Source organism: Salmo salar, chromosome ssa11 (genome assembly GCF_905237065.1).
Source record: "Salmo salar chromosome ssa11, Ssal_v3.1, whole genome shotgun sequence".
In the NCBI taxonomy this organism is placed as follows: domain Eukaryota; kingdom Metazoa; phylum Chordata; class Actinopteri; order Salmoniformes; family Salmonidae; genus Salmo; species Salmo salar.
The window spans coordinates 72,800,184-72,822,763 of NC_059452.1; the positions used below are offsets into that span (position 1 = coordinate 72,800,184).

The 22,580-nt window shown below is 42.7% G+C and overlaps 3 protein-coding genes across 3 annotated transcripts; 1 reads left to right on the forward strand and 2 right to left on the reverse strand.

The window, feature by feature from the left end:
• Positions 1-1,361: 1,361 nt before the first annotated feature.
• On the reverse strand, positions 1,362-6,663 carry LOC106563094 (protein S100-A1-like). The gene is made up of 4 exons (XM_045688883.1): positions 6,601-6,663; positions 6,415-6,445; positions 4,544-4,698; positions 1,362-1,520 (listed from the first exon to the last, which is right to left on the reverse strand). The coding sequence occupies exons 1-4, from the start codon at positions 6,661-6,663 to the stop codon at positions 1,362-1,364; spliced, it is 408 nt and encodes a 135-aa protein (XP_045544839.1).
• Positions 6,664-7,814: 1,151 nt separating this feature from the next.
• LOC106563107 (cholesterol 25-hydroxylase-like protein 2) lies at positions 7,815-9,586 on the forward strand. The gene has a single exon (XM_014128331.2). It carries the CDS (start codon positions 7,932-7,934, stop codon positions 8,889-8,891), a length of 960 nt encoding a protein of 319 aa, XP_013983806.2. The 5' UTR covers positions 7,815-7,931; the 3' UTR covers positions 8,892-9,586.
• An 8,449-nt stretch (positions 9,587-18,035) lies between these two features.
• On the reverse strand, positions 18,036-20,662 carry par2 (Proteinase-activated receptor 2). The gene is given in 2 exon segments (NM_001140517.1): positions 18,036-20,101; positions 20,561-20,662. Coding segments are annotated over 2 exon segments (1,155 nt in total). The 5' UTR covers positions 20,631-20,662; the 3' UTR covers positions 18,036-19,016.
• Positions 20,663-22,580: the final 1,918 nt, after the last annotated feature.

The following is a 22,580-nucleotide window of genomic DNA, read 5'->3' on the forward strand; positions in this document are numbered from 1 at the left end:
ACATTGAGAATGACTGCCAGGATAGGGAAAAATGTATATTGAGCCGACCTTAATCATATAAACTGGAACAGCCATCTCAATAATGGGTGCAATAAGTCTAACTACTAACATATTGGATTAGTTTAGAAACATGTATATTATTTTTGTTAGTGTAGCATCAGATTAATCAACCAATCAATTTACATGCATAAACACAGGTATTGCAACAAACAATTCTGAAAAGCAACCTGCAATAATGAATGCTGGGAAATATGATAATGATGGGCGTGTTCTGAGTGATTTTTGAGCAAACATGAATCTGAAATTTTACTCAACAAGCTTATTCAAATTCGTCTCACTTTGAGCAGAGTATGTTGGGTAACAGAATGTAAAACAGTAGCTGAAATTATTGTCCTTTTCAAGTCCATTCAACTCACAGAATAACGCTGATTAAGCAATTGCTTAAATTGGCTATTTAAAAAAACATTTTTTTTTACAGTGCACACACGCACGCACATTAACATAAACTCTAAAACACAGACACTCAAGGTCTTGGGTAACAGCACTTTATTATGCTGTGTTACTGTCACAATACAATAACATTATTGTCAAGCTAATCACTTTGCTTGACAATATCATGCTGTCAAAATCAAAATGAATAATTTCATCACGATTAAGAAACACGCTCATGCAACTGTGACATTTGATTTAAATGTCTCATTACGTGACACAAGTTAATTGCCAATGACAGGAACATTCTCAAGTACATTTCTGATGGACATTTCTGACAAACTCATAGTTACATTACAAAAATCTATGAACCAACCGGCGGATGAATGACAGAATCAATCAATCAACTGACCAAGCGTCAGAGGAAAATTATTGTTTGGGTGCCGGTCTGTTTTGGTCTAGCCAGATCTTTTATGGTTATCTTCTCTGGCAAGAAGTGTTGTTGAGAACAGAAACAGTCTGGCACTTAGGCTAGTGTGACAACATGTTAACATCTGTTTGAAGTAATCTGTTTTTGACGCGTCGGAGGCACAGAAGGATCCTATCTCTAGCAAGAGTATGTCAATGGATGCTTTCTACTTTAGTCTAGTGCACTTCTGCTGTTGACATTCTTGATGCAAAAAACAACAACATATTTAGTGTAAGGCTTTTAGTAGCACTGAAACCATAATGTAAATCAATGTTCAGCGTGATGGGTGTGGTTGGTTTCTAATTCTACTTTGATCCACAGGCCAATCTGAAATGGCTCCCTATTCCCTATGCAATGCACTACTTTTAGCCAGAACCATTCATAGACCGGTCATAGCACTATGAGGGTTTGGCCAATAATAGTGCATGTATAAGCAATAGGAAGCCATTTTGGACTCAACCCGTTAGTTGACTTTCTTCTTCTGCTGCTCCTGGAAGAAGTCATTGCAGGCTACGGTCAGGGTCGCCACCAGAACCACAAACTCATTGAAGTCCACCTCGTTCTCTTTGTGGGAGTCCAGAGCATTCATGATCTTCTCCAGCAGCATGGGGTCTTTCTGAGACTGGAAATTAAAAGAATGAACAATTAATCAATCTATCAAAGATCTATCCACCAATCAATATTTTCAAACCCTGATTAAGTAAATTTGATAATTTAAGGGATGGGGCTGAGAGAATGTAACCACGCTCAAATTCATAGGCACAGCTATTATGCAAGGACTGAAAGTCAATAAGATCTACATCGTTTTGAGTCTATAAAACCTTTACAAATATATAGGCATATCTCATGAATGAAATAACCATTGAACAGCTGCAAATCTTCCAGACTTTAACTCTAGTGTTCTGTTCCCCTGGGCTTATTCCAGTTGACGTCAGGACACGCACAAGTCTCTGACTTACTCTACTACTCCACACAGCACTACCAGGAAATGGACCGTCCTGAATCCTGATAGGTCTTATGTCTGGATTCAGCTGCCTGGCCAATAAATACGTTCCCTTCGGACAACAGACTGCAATTAGGCCCTGTGTCAATCTCCCAGCCTGAGATCTGAGATGGAGATCTGAGGAGAGATGCCTCAGGCTCTGAGTCATTGGATTCATGGTGCTGAAGCCCCATCCAGGATATTAGACCCCCTAAGGTACTGACTGGGCACAGCACCGCACCTCACCACACAGCCAATGTCCACTGGAAGCTAGTGTGACAGTGGCAATAATCAATGACACATGAGCTGAGACCGATCAGAGGTGTGTGTGTGTGTGTGTGTGTGTGTGTGTGTGTGTGTGTGTGTGTGTGTGTGTGTGTGTGTGTGTGTGTGTGTGTGTGTGTGTGTGTGTGTGTGTGTGTGTGTGTGTGTGTGTGTGAGATGGTGACCGTTGGATGGCTTCTTTCAGTCAAGCCAAGCCAGTCTGGGATACAGAGCCCTGTGGTGACTTCAGGCTGTGGTGATATGGAGCTAATGGAGGTATGTAACACACACACACACACACACACACACACACACACACACACACACACACACACACACACACACACACACAGCTCAGGGGGCCATATCCTGATTTGATAGTTTGACTGGATATGTGCAAATCTTCATTGACATTTACGTGAAAGGTTACTATTTGGCCCAAGGTAACAACGGTGGATCTAATTCAACAGTAAGCAGTATCTATCGCCTCAGCATACAGTGTGATTGATCAATGACAGAATTACTCAGTGATAGATTATGAATTTTTAAATGTTTTAATCACTAATTAGCTCAATGTTGACCCTAGGATATGAAGCTACAGTATGAGTCTGCATCCCACATGGCCACATATTCACTACATAGTGCATTACTTGTGACAAGTAGTTTATAGGGAACAGGATTACTTTTGACAAGTAGTTTATAGGGAACAGGATTACTTTTGACAAGTAGTTTATAGGGACTAGAAATACTTTTGACAAGTAGTTTATAGGGAATAGGATTACTTTTGTGACGCGTCCTAAATGTGTGCAAGACTGGTACCAGGACACCGTCTCTATACTTGTCAGAGGTACGTCAGTGGGTGGAGACTAGTGACATCAGAAGGGAGTAGTCTAAGTCTATATTTGGAGGTGATGTGGGCCACTGCTGATGATGCACAGACACCTGAGGCTTCCTTCCATCAGAGTGAGGGAGGAGAGGTAGTGAGAAAACACCAGGGAATAGAGGGGGAAAGGAAAAGGGAAGGAGGAGAGATTTGTCTCTTCAACCCCTCACTCACAGAGGGCAGTGGAGAGTAACAAAATAATGAAGTTATACTCAACTTAACCAGAACTCAAAACTTCACAGCAAGGAAACTAATCCAGCATAATGTAGAAGGAGAATATCAAATAATTACCCTTTGCATTAGTGTTTCTTTCTTGCTTTCCTTTTTGGACAAGTGGATAACTCTACCATTCTCTTAATCAACCGTGTTCTAGCTGTATACTTTCTGTAGATGTAAGACTAGGATCTTAATACAAGGCAGTTTTCTACAGCAGGAAAATATTCCTGCAGCAACAGAAAATGTGAATTATTATGTGGATTATAATTCATGGATACATTTTGTAGGGGTTGATACATTTTTCGTTAGGACAACTCAAGTCTGACATTTTAAAGTGGAAATGACAAACTTTAGAAGCCTTTTTTAAACCTTGAATACACTACAAGTTTGCATTTCCTGCTGTGCAGGAAAATTCTCTGCAACAAAAGAGCGATGAAATTGTAGCCACTGAGGTATATCGAAGAACAGAAAAACGAAATTGCCACTCTTCACATCTTTGAGAATCATGTAAATTGTGTGTTGTAGGCCTAGGTCTATAATTAGAACAAAATGAACATAACAGACGACATGAATTTGTACCGCAACGAGTTGAGCGAGTGTGTTTTTTTTAAACGCTGGACATTTGCAAATTCAATACGCACTTAGTTGTCTTGTTCATCTTTCAAGTCTCAATGGGTAATCAAGTAGGATTAAGAAGCCCCCGAACACATCCATGAGTACTGCATAATCCTCACTGTTGATCACCATGAAATCAACGGAAGGAAAGAAAACAAGTTGAAAAGGTCACGCTCCGCTAAACCAAAAACATTTCCAATAATGAACACGTCGTTGACGTAACGACAGCTGGATGTGATGTGCTGTTAATATTTCATCTAAATACGTGGGTTCCACTACTCCAACTGTCACAAGGATGGCTCTAATTCACGACAACATATTACTTGAGGTTCAGCACACAGCTAATGTGCTACATCTATTCAAAAACATGTCACTGTTTGAGGAGGAGAGGGCAATAACTTGTGACACTTCTTACTACGTGGTGCCAAGTAAAAAGAGCTTGACACGAATAGAACTTATACAGTCTTCTTTTTCCTGTTCACGTTTTACGGTTTCACAAAAACAACAGTGAAATAGTGCCATAAGAGGTCAAATATTTCTTCCTAGGCCCATTCATGCAAGGTCCTCAGAAATAGACCGATTTTCAGCCTTTCAACTGTTAAACCTGGTCAAGTGAAGAGAATACCAAAATAACGTAAAACTATATTGAACATGAGAAATGATGGATACTAGACATCTTCTTCACCGTGAGGAAGACAGTGAGTTCACTGTTCAAGAGTTGTTTCAGCTCTCCCTTGTTGAGCTTGTGTTTGTCTCCATCGCTCCCGGAGTAGTTGTAGAAAACTGTTCTACTGTCCACAGCACCTTGAAGTCGGCTTGGCAGGATGGTGATAAGTAGTACTTAAAAGTATTTTACTTAAGTTCTTTACACCACTGTATATACTGTATATATGATGGTGTATATAGACAGTATAGACAGTATATGAATAGAAAATGTGTGTACAGCATTCGTTATATAGGATGAGCCTGGACTAGAATACAGTATTTACACTGAGTGTACAAACATTAGGAACACCTTCATAATATTGTGTTGCAACCCCTTTTGCCTTCAGAACATCCTCAATTTGTCAGGGCATGGACTCTACAAGGTGTCCAACTCGTTCCACAGGGATATTGGCCCATGTTGACTCTAATGCTTCCCACAGTTGTGTCAAGTTGGCTGGATGTCCTTTGGGTGGCAGACCATTCTTGATACACGCTGGAAAACTGCTGAGCGTGAAAAACCCAGCTGCGGTGCAGTTCTTGACACAATCAAACCAGTGCACTTGGCACCTACTACCATACCAACCTTTTTTCAAAGGCACTTCAATATCTTGTCTGGCCCATTCACCCTCTGAATGGCACACATACTGTATATAATCCATGTCTGAATTGTCTCAAGGCTTAAACATCCTTCTTTAACCGGTCTCCTCCCCTTCATCTACACTGATTGAAGTTAATTCAACAAGTGACATCAATAAGGGATCATAGCTTTCACCTGAAGTCACCTGGCCAGTCTATGTCATGGAAAGAGTTTTGTACACTCAGTGTACATATGAAGTGGGTAAGACAGTATGTAAACATTATTAAAGTGACCAGTGTTCAATGACTATGTACATAGGGCAGCTGTCTCTAAGGTGCAGGGTAGAGTACCGGCTAGTAACAGTGACTAAGTTCAGGGCAGGGTACTGGGTGGAGGCTGGCTGGTGGTGACTATTTAACAGTCTCTCTGTCCCAGCTTGGATGCACCTGTACTGTCTCCACCTTCTAGAAGGCAGCGGGGTGAACAGGCCATGACTCGGGTGGCTGAGGTCCTTGATGGTCTTGTTGGCCTTTCTGTGACACCGGCTGCTATAGATGTCCAGTGTGCTCCTCTTTTTTTCCCAGAGTACCCAGTTGTCTTGAACGCACTGAAGTCGGAAGTCTGAGATTTCCGAGTCCCGAGTTTCCAGTTGTTTTGAACACGGCATTTGTCTCAGCGGAGGGAGGGAGAGAGCAGCAGAGGGTCCGCCTCTCACAGTCCCTGCTCTCTCCTTCCTTTCCTGAGGCTAAGAGCGAGGGGACACCGTCTTCCAACTGATGACGAAACTCGAGTCCCACCGCATGTGCCTCATGCACAAATTCATGTTGTTCCTGTGACCAGAGTAAGTGAAATGTTCCTCGATTGTCAAATAGATACGACGAGCTGCTAATAATAATAAAAACACAGGGCTATCGACACACTAGGCTACTCACTGATTGCAGCTGCAGCGCGAGTGGAAGTAGGGAGAAGCACGTTTTATGTTTTGTAATAGTGTTGAATAAAAACAGTGCTGACAATGCTGAATAAAAACGTAGACATGAACTCACTCATAAAACAGTAGCTCTTTGCTGTATTCTTTGACAATCCCTGGTCAAGGTTTTAAAAGTTATGAAATCTCACGTAGGTTAATATCAAACTTTGCTGTGGTCGGGGTCGTGGAAGCTGTAGGCACGGTTATTTGAGCTATCCGATTGGCCAGCGTAGTAGGCGCACTCGATTTAGCCGCAGATCTCCCAGTCCGCCGAAGAGGTTCAAAACGGGAACACTTTGCCTACCCCGAGCGCAGGGCTTCTGAATCAAGTGTACCTACCGCCAACAGCACCAAAAAGGGCTAAGCACACACCCTTGTGGGGCCCCCATGTTGAGGATCAGCGTAGCGGAGGTGTTATTGGATACCTTCACCACCTGGGGTCGGCCCGTCAGGAAGTCCAGGACCCAGTTGCACAGGGCGGGGATCAGACCCAGGGCTCCGAGCTAAGGATGAGCTTGGAGGTGAAGGCTGAGCTGAAGTCGATGAGTAGCATTCTTACATAGGTATTCCTCTTGTCCAGGTGGGATAGGGCAGTGTGCAGTGCAATGGCGATCGCGCTTTCAGTTTTGTGCAAATGCTTCCATCTATCCACGAATTTTGGTTTGGAGAAGTTTTAATCGTCACAGTGGGAACAACATCCTCTATGCACTTCCTGATGTACTTCCTGATGCACCTAGACAGTGCATACATCAATACTCTATGTCATAATTAAAGGATATATGTAAACCTAACCGAAGGGAGTTTGTGTCCACAAAATGAAAAGTTTTAGAATTAACATTCCAATAAAGTAAGTGTAAAACTTCAGAAACTACCATCTCTGTTCCAGAGCAGAACCGTCTTTCTTCCAATGATACTTGACTGCCCTCTAGCGGTCTCAGAGAGCCTGTGCAGTCAACATGTGTTTCATGATGCTATAATGTTCTATGATGATCGCAAAACATTGGATCAGAATTCATTACCTTATTTGGTTAATTTAGATAATATAATAATATAAAGCCTCCTTTGAGTTAGAAAGTGATTACTTGAGCTCCACCATAGAAACCATCTCTGTGGTCAGCTCCACTTGCCTCTTTTCACTCCTAACCATCAGACCTTATTCTAACCAGCATGATGCTAGACGAACCACACAAAAACACAAATGTAATTCAACATGAATAATGTGGAGCCTTTGAACTCAAAGTCACTTTTGACAGCTTTCTATGATTTATTACTGTTGACCTCCAACAACAAGTCCATAAGAGAAAGAGAGGAGAGAGAGAGAGGAGAGGGAGAGAGGAAGAGAGAGAGAGGGAGGGAAGAGAGGTAGAGGAAGAGAGGAGAGGGAGAGAGAAAGAAAAAAGAAAAATAGGAAAACATATATTTTTTTAAAGTTGTTTTTAATTAATAATCAACTGATTTAACCAAAATTATCAAATTTGACAGTTCACAAGTTTCTGCATTAATACATGAGTACCAACGTTTGGCTTTGAACACAGTGTATTGTTTCTCCTCAATGCCAGTAAAGAAAACACTTGACTTTGTCTTTGTCACTTCTGAACAGCGGGAGGCAGCTCTCTCAGATCTGGGTCAGAAATGTGGGAGGGGAAGGGGGGGAGGAGGAGGTGGCGCCTCGATCTACATAAGAGGCTAAGATCGACCGCCAACCTAATTTGGCACTACGGCACCAGATTATTTGCCTTTTGCAGAAAAACAAACATTACATTACAGCTGGAAGTATCTTTGCCATTCTTGTGGAGTCTGTTTCAACCAACCCAGATATAAATGAATCCTCTGAGACTATTAGACTTTAGTTGGGACACAATGAGTGCAGGCGGTTTGTTCAGCGGTGTGTCTCTCCCCTGGATGTCTCACCTGACCGTGGCTAACCTTACCCTGACCCTGGGTCTGGGGCTCCCGGAGCAGTCCGTCCTCCAGCCGGCGTGGGACTACCTTCTGCAGCACCACCAGGCTGAGCTGCGGAGCCCTCTGTTCCCTGTGGTCATCTCTGTCTCTACCTACCTTCTCCTGGTGACCCTCTACACTCTGCTAGACCTCCTGGCCCCCAGCTGGCCAGCCCTCAACAGCTACAAGCTCCACCCAGACAGACCTGTCACCTGGGACAACATCTGGACCACCCTGTATCTCACGGCCTACAACCACCTGGTCTATATCTTTCCTGCTGCTGTGGGCCAGTGGCTGTGGAGGCCTCCTATCCCGCTCCCCCGTGACGCACCCACTCTAATGAGCTTCCTCCTGGGCATCCTGGGGTGCATGGTGGTCTTTGACTTCCAGTTCTACCTTTGGCATCTTCTACACCACAGAGTCCCATGGCTGTACCGTACCTTCCACGCCATGCACCACCAGTACCTTCAGCCCTTCAGCCTGGTTACCCAGTACGTGTCCGCCTGGGAGCTGATTAGCTCGGGCTTCTGGACCACTGTGGACCCCCTCCTGCTGCAGTGCCACTGCCTGACCGCTTGGGGCTTCATGGTGTTCACCATCTGTGTGTCCACTGAGGACCACTGTGGCTACGACTTCCCCTGGTCGCTGCACCGCCTGGTGCCCTTCGGCCTGTGGGGCGGACCCCCCAAACACGACGCTCACCACCGGATGCCCGGGACAAACTTCGCCCCGTTCTTCTCCCACTGGGACTGGCTGGGGGGGACTAACATGGTGCCCACCCCCTCCAAAGATAAATATGTTGAGGAAGGTCTGAAAGGGAGGAAGGATAAAGGAGCTTGAGTGTTGCTTTTTTTCTCCTCCCTCTCTCCCTTGACTGCTTTTTGTGTGTATTTCATCCAATCTCTCTCCCCTCCTTACTCTATCTCTCCTGTCTTTCTCTCTGTCCACCTCTCTCTCTCTCTCTCTCTCTCTCTCTCTCTCTCTTCGCTCTCTCGCTCTTCCCCTTTTCCATCTTTCTTTGTCTTCATGAAATGTAATGACTTTACACTAACTGCGCTCTGTAGCTCTCTGTCAGATCTCTGGTTTTGTATGATATTGATTTGTTTGGGATTACTCTGTGGTTTTTTTCATTGGTTTCCATGGCATTCTCAGGTCAGACTTCCCTGCATTTGAAATGTGTGTGTTTTACTAATACCGCTAAAAATCCATGCTGAATGGAGTTTTATATTTTTGCTAAGCTGTTTGCTATTGACATTTTCCTATGTTTCTCTGTTTTGAACTCTTTTTTAATGCTTTTTTTGGGGGTAAATCCTATGACACACTGTATGGATAACCTGATATAGCATAACTGTCTGTTTGTAGATGAGAGAGATGTAAACATAAGACTGCACAAATGTTTTATAGGTATTTTAATAACTCATGTAGTATTTTTGGAAAATGTGTGTTTTGTTGAAATAACACAGTTGAAGGATTGCAGCACAGCAATTCAAGCAGGGTAACACAAAGGAAATGCGCACACACACACACACACACACACATACACACACACACACACACACACACACACACACACACACACACACACACACACACACACACACACACACACACACACACACACACACACATACACAAAAACCAGAAAGCTGAATGGCAGTCTTTTAGCGGTGTCCAGTGTGCCGCCAGAGCGATGCGTGGGGCCAATACTAATTTATCATCCTCTCTTTCAGACGCTGTCAATAATCTCTTTGGCAGAGACCTCTACACTGCCCCTCCCACGACAAAACACCTTCTTTGTGATCCATGATCTTCAGCCTGGGGCCTAAACAAAAACCAAACACAACTATTTCTCTTTTCAAGCATGTCATTGGCAGAGCATCAAGAATACTTGGTATTCCTAGAGAATTCGCTTGTGTTCTAATAGATTATTAATATGGGAAACTGCCGAATATTTGTACTGTGGATGATGATTGGAGCAGAGGGCCGTTGAAGAGTTAGAGAGCAGGGTGAAATGTCAGCTGTGTTTTAATCAGATTGTCAAACTACTGTTGGGAAAGGGTCTATAATTTTGGAAATATTAAAGAAATATGAATGTTGATTGTCATTTAAAAGTCATCGTCCCGCTGTGAGATGGAATCCTTATAGTGCTGTAAATGTGCCGACGTTTACAATTTTCATTCATTCTGTGTGCACTAACTATTGTTCACCCAAAAGGGCCCCCTCTTGGATTTTCATTCCATTAATTGACGACGGCACAGCCGATGTGTGCTCTTTCTACACGTTAATAATCCTCGCTTGTGTCACAGTTTTGAAACCCTTTGAACTTAACTTTCATGTCGTCGAGAAATTATTTTCTAAACACAAAAGGTACAATTACTATAAACCTTTTTGACACGATTCCAACAAGGCCATATGTTACAGCTTGTTTACAGAAGACAGAGAAGCCAACCTGTTTTAATTAGCAATCTAGTGTCTCCGAACACCTGTGTGTAACAGAAAAAGAATTCCAGTAAAGTGTTGTGACTAAAAAATACTGTTGGCTGCAACTGTGTAAAAACCAGGGGCGCAACTTTGGTTTTAGTGGGGGGGACATAACTTTTTTATAAATGTTTTTATATATTTTTTATCCAGTCGGATCCAACACTCCAAACCATCTACCCGACCGCTCTGAGGCATCCGCATGGTCCTAAAGCACACCGTTGCCTCGTTTTGTATCACATTCCAATGATAAAAATGCAATTTCAGAATGTGGGGGGGGGGGGCATGTCCCCAGTGAAAGTTGCGCCCCTGGTAAAAACAGAGTACAGTAGGCTAAGTGTATCTTTGCATTTCCATCCATGATATCAAAATTATAGTTTTAACCATGTTTACATTAGTTACAAACAAGCTTATATTTGGGGTTCTGGTGGGGTATGACAGTTGAACTAAGCTCATGATGAGGCATTTATACATTATATTCTTCAAGAATCAATGGGTACATATCATTAATTTATGAGTCCAAAGATGGATGTAGCAACTGCTGATTGACCCTAAAAGAGTAGGCTAGCTAGCCTACACTCCTTCAGTACATCTTGGGCTAAGTGTCCACACGCAGTATCTCTCTTCACTAATACAAGCAGTTTCACAAACAGTCCGCCAGAGGTCCTGCTAAGCATGAAGTACTATTTGAGACGTCGTACCCTGGTTAAGAAATGAGAAGTACAGTATGAATTAGACACAGACATACCTGGACTTCCATAAATAGGAAAAGGTCAGACCATAATTCATTTTATAACATGTATAGTTTATTCCTGTAACCTAAAGCAGACCACAGTTACTTCCCCTCATTGGAACATCTGCCATTTGGAGTTTCAGTCATGAAGTTCAATATTCAACAACTATTTATGTCATGTAATGTAATAGACACTGTTGAATAATTCAACACACACCCACACACTTGACATTACATTCAATCACTATGAATGAACCTATAGGGCTACTATAGAATCTCTGTTGTTGTAGGCAAAGAGGTCATACTGTAATTCTGGTTAAAACCTATGGCATGTCATGACACACTGTGCCTTTGCTTGTTGTTATTCATAGAGTGACGGTACTTGCCGAACAAGTTTGGTGTGTCGAGGCATGGAGCGGAACTCAAGCGTTGCAACACAAAGTGCCTATTTTTGAATGCGGCCCTTGAGGGACTGGCTGAAACAGAGACTCAGTGTGCGATCGGGTTTAGCGAAACCGCATATGTGAGTCATAAGTGTTATTGATAGAACTATGTGGTAGTTTCTCCCCTGGCCACCTTCAGGACAGGACGGCCCCTTCCTGCCCTCATCCACAACGTTTACGATATCAGCGCGATCTGGAAGACGCAAAAACCCGTCAGTCACCATTTTACTGCCCCCCCCCCCTCTCTCTCTCTCTCTCTCTCTCTTTCTTTCTTTCTTTCTTTCTTTCTTGTTCCCTAACCTCCCCCTCCCCTCTGTTAAACCATCTGTCATAATCGATCCCTATCTTCTTGTCCCAAACTGTTCCATAACCTGCCAATAAATGGAAATTAATCATTTTATGATCATTGGGAGGATACTGTGTGACTTGTAAACAATCCTCCCTCTCTCCCCCTCAGGTTGATGCAAATCCAGTGGTCTACCCTGTAAACACGAAGGGTTTCAGCACACTGATCATTTGACTGATACACAGAATAACACCCAACAGTCTCCCTGGAGATCTACTGAAGAGGCAGGATTTTCCTGCAGCCCTACCATAACAAACCTGATTTAACAAATCAACGTCCTTAGAGTAATTATATCACAACAGTGGTCAAAATGCTGCTACAACAGAACTGGCTGTATGGGTATGGGTACTCTCTTTTTTCATGGTATTTTATGGATGTGTAGAATCTGCTGGTTGTACAAACTGTATACTAACCCAGTGGTGTAAAGTACTTAAGTTCAAATACTTTAAAGTACTACATAAGTCGTTTTTGGGGGGTATCTGTACTTTACTTTACTTTTACTTCACTACATTCCTAAAGAAAATAAAGTACTTTTTACTCCATACATTTTCTCTGACACCCAAAAGTACTTGTTACGTTTTGAATGCTTAGCAGGACAGCAAAAATGGTACAATTCACACACTTATCAAGAGGACATTCCTGGTCATCTCTACTGCCTCTGATCTGACTCACTAAACACAAATGCTGTTGGAGTCTGCCCCTGGCTAGCCGTAAATGTGCTGTCTGGGTTGCTTAATATAAGGAATTTGAAATGATTTATACTTTTACTTTTGATACTTAAGCATATTTTAGCAATTACATTTAATTGTGATACTTAAGTATCTTTAAACCAAATACTTTGTTTCTCAAGCAGTATTTTACTGTGTGACTTTTTTTCTATTAAGGTATCTTTCCTTTTACTCAAGTATGACAATTGGATACTTTTTCTACCACTGTGCTAACATCCTCTCCCATTCCTGTCATACCTAGCATGTCTCATTGCCATGCTACCTTTGTAGAGAGTTGTCTACACATAATGTTCACTGAGAGTTGTACCTGAGTTAGTCTTCCGCCATATTGAAATCATGCTCTACAATGGACAACCTGGGCTAATCAGTCATCGGCGGACGCGGAACTACATAAAAGCTACCTTGTATTTTAAAGGAAATGTCTCATTTAAAGTAATAGTTTGTGTACTGTACTCCTATGTTACCTCTGTACTAGCCACCCTCACTACTCTCTTCAATCAGGTTTCGTAGGGGCCCTCTGTGACTATACTATGTGCATATAATGACTTTTTAAAAGGGCCCTGCCTGTATGTGTGAAGGAAATGTAGTCAGGAAGTGAAGTGGTCCTGTCTGTGGCAGCCTAGTTGCGTGAAGCAGATATTTTACTTACAGAGAATAGTGGCAATAGGCTGGGGGATGGTGACACCCCGCAGCAATATATAATCTCTGAAAGAACCTGGAGTAATCTATCCTCCCTGAAAACACAATGCTCTGCTCAGACTTTGCTCTTTTATCAAAAGTTGCTGTGTACAGCCTTTCTCTTAACCAAACAATGAATACATCAGAAATGAAATCAATGTTTATTGGTTGGTGCAGCGAAACGCTTATGTTACTAGCTCATAACAACGCAGTTTAATGTCAAATAGCACACAAATAATACCCCAAAAAATGAACAAATACATTTTTAAAAAACGAATCACGAAATGTCGGAACGAATCCGATTAACAACCGAAATAACACTGTTCCTGGTATATTGAATATGCACTGAACAAAAATATAAAGTCACCTTGTCAGAGAGATTTACATGGTTATCAAAACGTCACGCCAGGGTAAGCCTACACGAAACACAGCCCTTATTTTAAGCGTTTCTAAAATCCCCTATAGGAAAAATGAATGGTGTAAAAAAAAAAAAAAATGTAGCCATTTCCCTGTTTGACCGCTAGGTTTTATGACACCTCCACTGTGGGGCTCTATAGCACAATGGTAACACTTGGGTCATTGTGTTGGACTACAGGAGATGACTGGGTTCACCTTGTCTAATCATTATCTACAGATGAAAGACAGGATCCAGTCTCGCCACCAAACAATCCTCCTTATCTATCATTCTCCATTGTAACATTTTAACTTTAATTTGACAATTGAAATATCAGCAGGAAATAGCACTTTTCAATGGTCATAAATGTAAGATGCAGAATAGTATTATGCAAGACGGTGGATTGTTAAGGGAGGGCAGCATTCTAAGAAAAACAGAAAGGAAAATGCTGCACACTGCTGCTCATACTCCCAGGTGATATTTATTTATAACAATGTTTCGACCCTTAGGTCTGCATCAGGCATCCATATCCCAGGTGGAAGGTCATATATATATATATATACACACACACACAGTACTCAGTGACATCACTTCCTGAAACAGGAAGTAAAAAATATATAACATAGGTTCACACTATTAACATTCAATGTATTTAAATATATGATCATACACAAGGAATGTGATCAATATCTACAGTAACATATACACGTACAATATTCAAATTAGTATGATAAAAAAAACTATAATTTTGACATTTTGAAACTATAAAAACGGTTTCAAGTCAAACTCCTCGTTAAGGCCAAGAGGAGACAGTGTGTTGAGCCTGTGGATCCAGAAAGATTCCCTTTGAAGACGTTTCCTCTCAATGTCTCCTCCCCTGCGTGACATCTTGACTATTTCTATTCCAATGTATCTCAGAGAACTAATAGGAAGTCCAGCTTGTACAAAATGAGCAGCAACCAGATTTTTTTGTCTCACCTGTCCATATATTGCTGCGGTGCTCACTGATCCGTGTCTTAAGGCTTCTACGGGTTTTCCCTATGTGAGACAGACCACAAGGACATTAACATGTAAATAACGTTGGTGGACGTGCAGGTAATCAGATCTTAAATCTTTATCCTGTGTGGGGGTGGGTAAATGAGTTACATTTGTATGTGAAGCTGCATTGAGCCACATTTGTAATTAACCTCCAGAACCTTGTCTATGAAAGTTCCCCTTTTCTCTGTGGATAATCAGATTTAACCGCAATGTCTCTCATGTTTGGGGGTCTTTTAAAGACCATACGTCGGGGATATTTAAAGATGGGTTTCAACTGTGGGTCAGTATCAATACTGTACCAGTGCTTTCTGATCGTGTCCTTAAATGCCTTCCCCATCGGGGGGACATGCTCTGCTTTTTCTTTAACATTCGACTGTGTTTGTCCTTCAAAAAGATAATTGGCATGTTTTACCCAATTGTCTTTGTACCCCCTTAAACCTTTGTGTGAGGTCCGTGGTCCGTTTCTGGTAAGAGGCATCAGAGCTGCATATTCTTCTGATGTAACTGAATTGACTTATTGGAAGACTTTTAATAAGTGGACGTGGATGAAAGCTGTCACCTCTAAGGAGGGTATTCCTGTCCGTAGGTTTCCTGTAGAGATCTGTAGAGGGGGAGGTGTTGTGCTTAATAACCATCACATCAAGAAAACAGATTTGTGATAGGTCATAGTTAATGGTGAAACGTGTTCGTTCATAGAGTTAAGATAAGCATGGAATTCCAAAAGTTCTTCCTGGGTTCCTGCATAGATCACGAAAATGGCATCCAAATATCTCAGAATTAGGAGAATATTGGAGAGAAAAGGGTCTGGATTCAGCACCACATGTTTTTCAAACATTCCTAGATATAGGTTAGCATAATTAGGAGCCATAGTGCTCCCCATCGCTGTCCCTTTGGTCTGGAGGAAGTCTCCTCTGAAGAGAAAATAGTTGGGAGGTCAGTACCAGTTCAGCCAAGTCCACAATACAATTGATGCAGGGAAGAGCATTAAGGGGAGTTTCAATGAGGTAGAACATAATGGCCTCTAGGCCGACCTGATGGGCGATGTTTGTATATAGACCGGTAACATCAAAAGTACACAGAATATAATTTTCAGCTATACAGTCCACAGATTTCAAAAGATGAATAAAATCAAGTCTCTCTAGTATACGTGGGGAGGGAGATGGCCCCAGGGTTTCACAAGGTGGTCTACAAAAGGTAGAGATATTCTCTGTCAGAGATCCGTTACTACTGCCTAGTATAGCTGGTGTCATGCTGTTGTGAATTTTGGAGAGAGCGTATATGACAGGTGTGGTTTGGCAGTCAACTTTCATATACTCATTCTTCCATTGTCATTTCCACTTCAAGACAATTTATCATGGATCAGAGACGAATTGATTAGTCGGGTGCTTAGAGTCTTTTGTAAAAATTCATCATCACCGAGTTGTCTCAGAATGACCTTTTCATAGGCTGCTGCATTTTGTATCCCCACCGCACCGCCTTCGTCGGCAGGTTTGATAATGATACTGGAGTCATTTTTGAGTTCCATAAGAGATTCTTTCTCTGCTTTGGACATATTGTGGAATACCTTGTTCGTTTTGGTAAAAATCTGGTAAAAATCTGCTTTTCCTCTTAAAATGAGCCTTTCCCTTGCCATGTCCTCAGGGCGAGAGTCAAGTTTTGTCCTTCAGGTTATCAATGGGAAAAACATTAGCACTATATTCTGTCTGGCTACTATTATAGTGCAATGGATTAACATTGGCAGGTGCATAGGGAGAAACCCCATTACAAAAAATTAAATAAATAAAAAAAATACAAAAAATTTGTGTCAATCTCAAAAACTATGGAAAAACTTAAGTCTTCAACTGTATCAAAGTCATTGGCCTGTGATGTTCGGACAAATGATAGTCCCTTACCTAGGGCAGATGAACATGTAGCAGTGGACAAGTTAATTACTGTTTCTTGCGCCGTGTATGTTGCAGGGACTTTGGGTGTTGCCGTCTTCCTACGTAGTCCTCTCCTGCATTTCTTCGGGGAAGCAGGGTGGGCGGTGGTCGTGATGACAACCCATTCAATGACGTCTTCCATCGGGATTCCACGAAGAAAAAAAAACAAGACGCTCCGGCTCTGGATTGGTCACTGGAGTCAGATGTGATGGAGTTGGTTGATCGCCACACTAACAGCCCTTTAGGATTACGGCTGGGCTGGTGTTCACCCTTCCAGCACGCTCGTGGGTGAGTGCCAATTGGCTGTCTCCGGTCATCCCTGCAGAAACATACCTTCTGCTCCTTGGAGTCCGCAATATCACGCAGCAATCTAACACACAGATCCCTAAAGAATTTAAGCTATGAAGAGTTTATATTGTAGTGTCTAGTTCTACCAGGACAGATTAGGGTGTCTGTATAAACACAGAGCTAGGGAGTGAGCTGAACATGGTCATCTCTCTAGATCCTTATATTTTCCAGTAGACTACATTTAGTTTTACACAAACTCTACAGAACAAACCTGTTCCCACAGCGCAACGTTGCACGGCTTACTCTATATTGAAATATCCTCCATCAAAATACTCCTCTCTCCAAAATACTCATAAAATATATATACCTATTAAGGGGCAGTGAGGGGTGTATCGCAGCCAACCAGTAATCAGAGGTTGTTCCTGCCTGCTCTCAAGAGGCTCCTCGAGACCAGTTATCTGTGTGAAAAATAAAATAAGTAAAATAGCTGACACCATGGAAACATGTCCCATCTCGCTCTGAAACACTCCCCAGCCTAGACTACCTCTGAATGACTGAGACAGAAAGTCTTTGTAATAGAAGAGAACCTGAAAAATCCCTGTAGTTTTTCCACAGTTGTGCTGATACATTGACCTTCATGGAGAAAAAAAACAAACCAAGCTGTTAACTGATCCACAGAAACATCTGTCCTCAGATTGTCACACAAAGTCATCAGGACACGTTTCACAGAATCCAACCTGTGAATGAAGAAGACTATAATTACAGACAATGACTCTTGTTGTAACGTCATTTTCCACCATGTGAGTGGAGTGAGTCAGTCTACCCACCTCCATGAGCACCAGGGCATTGGAATGTGATAAGGATTACGCAACCGAGACAAAGTTACACATTAAAAGAACAATATTAACTATAGAAACTAGCTAACACCATTAGCTTATTGTATGTCATACGTTTATTTAAGAAACAAACAAACTTAAAAACAACAAATATTTGAATGGCTTAAAACAAACTTTTAATGGCTTAAAACAATGGCACAAAAGTAAAAATGCACAGTGTTAATATGTCTGGCCTACAGCCTATATGATCTCACTGAGGCAAATATATAGTATAAAAGGCATAAAACAGTGAAGACATGTAGACTATAGACTTACAGCCAGTTTGGCCCCAACACTGCCGCTCTAAAATATGGCTAACTCATCACCATAATACTCAATACTTTACACCTAACTGCATGACATTTGACAGCACGTTCCTTTAAATTTAGCACAATGTAAAAGTCTAACAGGGGGATTTCATAAGACATGTTGTTTCCCCCATGTGCTAGGCAATAACACGTCCGATATGCATTGCTGTTTGACCTCTTAATCTTCACATTAAGACAATATCTAACTAGATATTTACATCTTTCACATTTGCCCTCTAACGTCATTCATCTGAAAATCACAAAAGGAGTAACAAGTCCAGGCTATCTATCTATCTAAATCTATATCTATATCTATCTATCTATATACACATATATACACAGCCATTTTCACTAGTCGTCTGTATAAGGTGACTCGGCGGTGGCGGAGTCCTAATTTAAAAAACTTACTAAAACTCCTACTGACACACTGTTAGACAGATAACTAATAAAGTTCCTCTTTTGGGTGGTTCGCTTACTGTGCCGAGACCCATTTTCTCCTCTTCCGGACTCGATGTCCTGGTCCTGTGAGAAGTCAGGTTGTGCGTCTGTCCCACACAATAACACACCATCATGATCCCTTTCTTGTCAATTATTCTATTTCACAACGGTTAATAGGAGAGACCCTTTTAGGTCTCTACATTTTCACAAGGCGCGCACAGCCAGTTCCAGCGCATCACAGTCCTTTTTTCCCCCCGACGACCCTCTGCCAGCGTCTTTCCCCAAGTCATCCACTGCTAGCAGGTACTGCTCTGTGTGTTCCCAGACTCAGACACGTAGGCCTTGCTCTTCCTGGAGTACTTCATGGAGCTGAAGGAGACCCTCATCCTCTCCACCGTCCTGCTGCTCCTACACAGCAGTGTGTTCTTCACATGGTCCCTGAAGTCCTCAGACACAAAGTAGTAGATAAAGGGATCCAGACAGCTGTTGAGGCTGGCCAGACACAGAGTGGTGATGTAGAAGCCGTAGCCGTTGTTGACCACCCCGTCTTTGAGGAGGGAGTAGTGGACGACCAACATGATGTTACTGGGGATGAAACACACCAGGAAGGTGACCAGCACGGTCACAATCAGCACCACGGCTTTCCGACGGTTCTTCCCGGCGCTCCCGTCCTGCATGGCATTCCCGAGAGCTTTGAGGAGGAGGATGTAGGCCAGGATGATGACCAGCGAGGGGACCAGGAACACGATGCCGGCCATGAGGACGAAGTAGAAGTAGGGGAGCGCTACGTCAGGGAACGGGTCCTCCAGGTCATGGATGATGTTGACGTCATGGCAGGTGGTGATGTTAGGGTCCTTGAGCTTGGCCGTGTGGTTGTACAGGTACAGAGGGGTGGTGGTGAGCCAGATGAAGGCCCAGATAGAGACAGAGACAGCAACCGCCACTTTGTTGTTCTTCCTCTGCTGAGATAGAGGATGGGCCACACCCCAGTAGCGTTGCACACTCAGACAGGTGATGAAGAGGATTGAGCAGTACATGTTTCCGTAGAAGAAGCCCACCAGGACTTTACACAACCCCTCACCATAGATCCAGTCGTTGCCGTTGAGGTGGTAGGCGATCTTCAGGGGAGTCCAGATGACAAAGAGCAGGTCGGACAGAGCCAGGTTGGCCATGTAGATGGCGGAAGGGTGCTTCTTCTTGGTCCTGAACAGGAAGACCCAGATGGCCATGGCGTTGGTGGGGAGCCCCACAGCAAACACCACTATGTAGACGATGGGGAGGAACACCGTGGTCAGACTGCTCCGCAGCGTGTCCGCGGTCGCCTTGGACACTGTAACACGGTCGGCATCCTGAGGGTCAACCACCCCGATGAACCCTCGTCCTTTTGATAAACACAGGAGAGAAACGTCACTGACAAAGACCTATAATGTTTTGGTGAGCACCAACATACAATACGTTACTGTAAGAAAAAACAACATGGCTAAACATACACAAATCATTCAATTAAGCAATGATTTGAAAGACAGGTTCTACATTGTTAAAAAAAATGTACTTAAAAAAAAAGGTCAAACATGATAAGGTATTAACTCGATTTTCACAGTCTTCTTAATATCTCAAATATATAGGGTCGTTCCATCTCTAGGCGATCCATACTAAATGGGTAAACACAAACAATATATATTCCTGACACACGAAAAAGCATTTTCAATAAAGAACTGATGATACTCTGAAAAAGTAGGTTAACCACAGGTTGGAACCGACGAGTACGCTAAGCACAACACACGGTCTTTACAGGTCTACTGAAAAAGACATGAGATACTTTACAAAAGGTAAATCTTACCTTGAAACGGATTTGCTGCACACGCACAACCGAGCAACAATAAGCAGGAAAGTATCCGAGATGAGGCCATTGTCCGTGAACTTTGGACAGAATGAATGGTCTGTGTATCTAGTCCTACCGAGTTCGAAATGGTTGTTAGCTTCACTCCGATTGTCCAATATACCTTTCTCTCTCTCTCTCTCTCTGCCCTAAACAGGACACACCCTAACAACTACCAGAGACTGACGGAATCAAACACCGTGCGCCCTCTCTCTGCACGCACGTTACATGGTTTCGAGTGTCTGTGAGTTTCCACCTGCCTGTAGCATAGTGCTTTGGTTAACAGGAATCACTAAACCAATAGGAGAGATGACAATGTATGAAACACCATATTTGTATGCTGCTTACAAATCTACAGTCCTTCACTAAGCATACAAGTAGTTTCCTTTGGCTTTTACAACATCTCGAGTCTAAACAGGGAAGGTAATCGCGTAGCTGAGTAGAGCGATACTGCTCTTACCTGTTTGGTCATATCTAAGGATCGCAGACAAATCGCAGTTAATTCAATGTAAATCTTATAGGGATGTGTAGGGGAGACCGGGGATTGTTGTAACGCTTGCAATTACTCCAATCGGGAGCGAGGTAGAATCATTTGATTCACTGTGCACATGCTCAGTTTAGTATTGAACTCTCATGTGAAAAAGCAAGTCTCTGTGATGAACTGCAGATTCCATTGACAGAAATCTGATTTCTAGGTCAATTTGTTTTTGTGATGGCATATACATGGCTTTGTAGTTCTGTTCACCAAACTTATATCAGGGTTATATCTGATTTCAACCCAGTTGATCTACGCCTTCTCAAAAGCAGGGCCCAGGAAAATTGCAACAAGGGGTCGGAAGAGGAGAAAAACTGATTTTGATGGATACACCCATCAAGCAGGCACCGGAAGAAGAGCATAAAAAGTCAAGCACTCAGAAGGCAAAAATGTTCATTGCCCTGCCTAAAAAAACTGCTGGAAAGAAGCAAGCCAAGACAAACCACACTGAACAACATCAAAAAACGGTCCTACCTAAGAAAAAAGCCAAAACAAAGCAGATTGAACCAGAAGATCCAGATTCCTTGAAGAAAACTTCTGCATTGTGTGCATGAGTGTGTTGCTGGGAAAGCAAATTATGGGCCCACCAAGCCTGTACCCCAGGACAGCCATACCACTGTCACAACTGTGACTCTGATTAAGTGAACATGTCCAACATTGTCACACACAGCCACGCACGCAAACACACGTTCAGGTGTTTAGTTTAGCCTAGTTGTTTGGTTGAGAACCATTTAGGAGGGTAAAATAAGTGTATTATTTCTGCCAAACAAAAGGTAAACTTGGCAATGTTGCTCTCATGGTCTCAAAAGCATTCAATAATTAGTTGCATGTCATGATTTATGCACTTTTTCATTCTGTTACAATACACCCCAAGCACTGTTACAACTAAACCAGAACATGGGGTAAATTGTAACACTTCACTCCTGACTTATATAGAAATGGGTAAGGGAGACCAGGGATGGTTGTAACACTTCACCTTTTCATCAGTTTCTCAGAGATTGTTTATGGTAGTGTATTCAAAACTTGATACAAACAACCTACATCTGTCCTTTACAAATTGGTGTGGTTATATCGTCGGATGGGGCCACAGTGTCTCCTGACCCCTCCTGTCTCAGCCTCCAGTATTTATGCTGCAGTAGTTTATGTGTCGGGGGGCTAGGGCCAGTCTGCTATATCTGGAGTATTTCTCCTGTCTTATCCAGTGTCCTGGGTGAATTTAAGTATGCTCTCTCTAATTCTCTCTTTCTTTCTTTCTTTCTTTCTTTCTTTCTTTCGTTCTCTCGGAGGACCTGAGCCCTAGGACCATGCCTCAGGACTACCTGACATGATGACTCCTTGCTGTCCCCAGTCCACCTGGCTGTGCTGCTGCTCCAGTTTCAACTGTTCTGCCTGCGGCTATGGAACCCTGACCTGTTCACCGGACGTGCTACCTGTCCCAGACCTTCT

What these genes read in the sequence shown, in the direction of transcription:
- LOC106563094 (XM_045688883.1), bottom strand. Translation starts at nt 6,663, where the DNA reads ATGCTACTCATCGACTTCAGCTCAGCCTTCACCTCCAAGCTCATCCTT. An exon ending in TCCTTAGCTCGGAGCCCTGG is followed by an intron (nt 6,446 to 6,600) that starts GTCTGATCCCCG and finishes TGTTGGCGGTAG; the next exon opens with GTACACTTGATTCAGAAGCC. An exon ending in AACTCACTGTCTTCCTCACG is followed by an intron (nt 1,521 to 4,543) that starts GTGAAGAAGATG and finishes TTTAATTTCCAG; the next exon opens with TCTCAGAAAGACCCCATGCT.
- LOC106563107 (XM_014128331.2), top strand. Translation starts at nt 7,932, where the DNA reads ATGAATCCTCTGAGACTATTAGACTTTAGTTGGGACACAATGAGTGCA.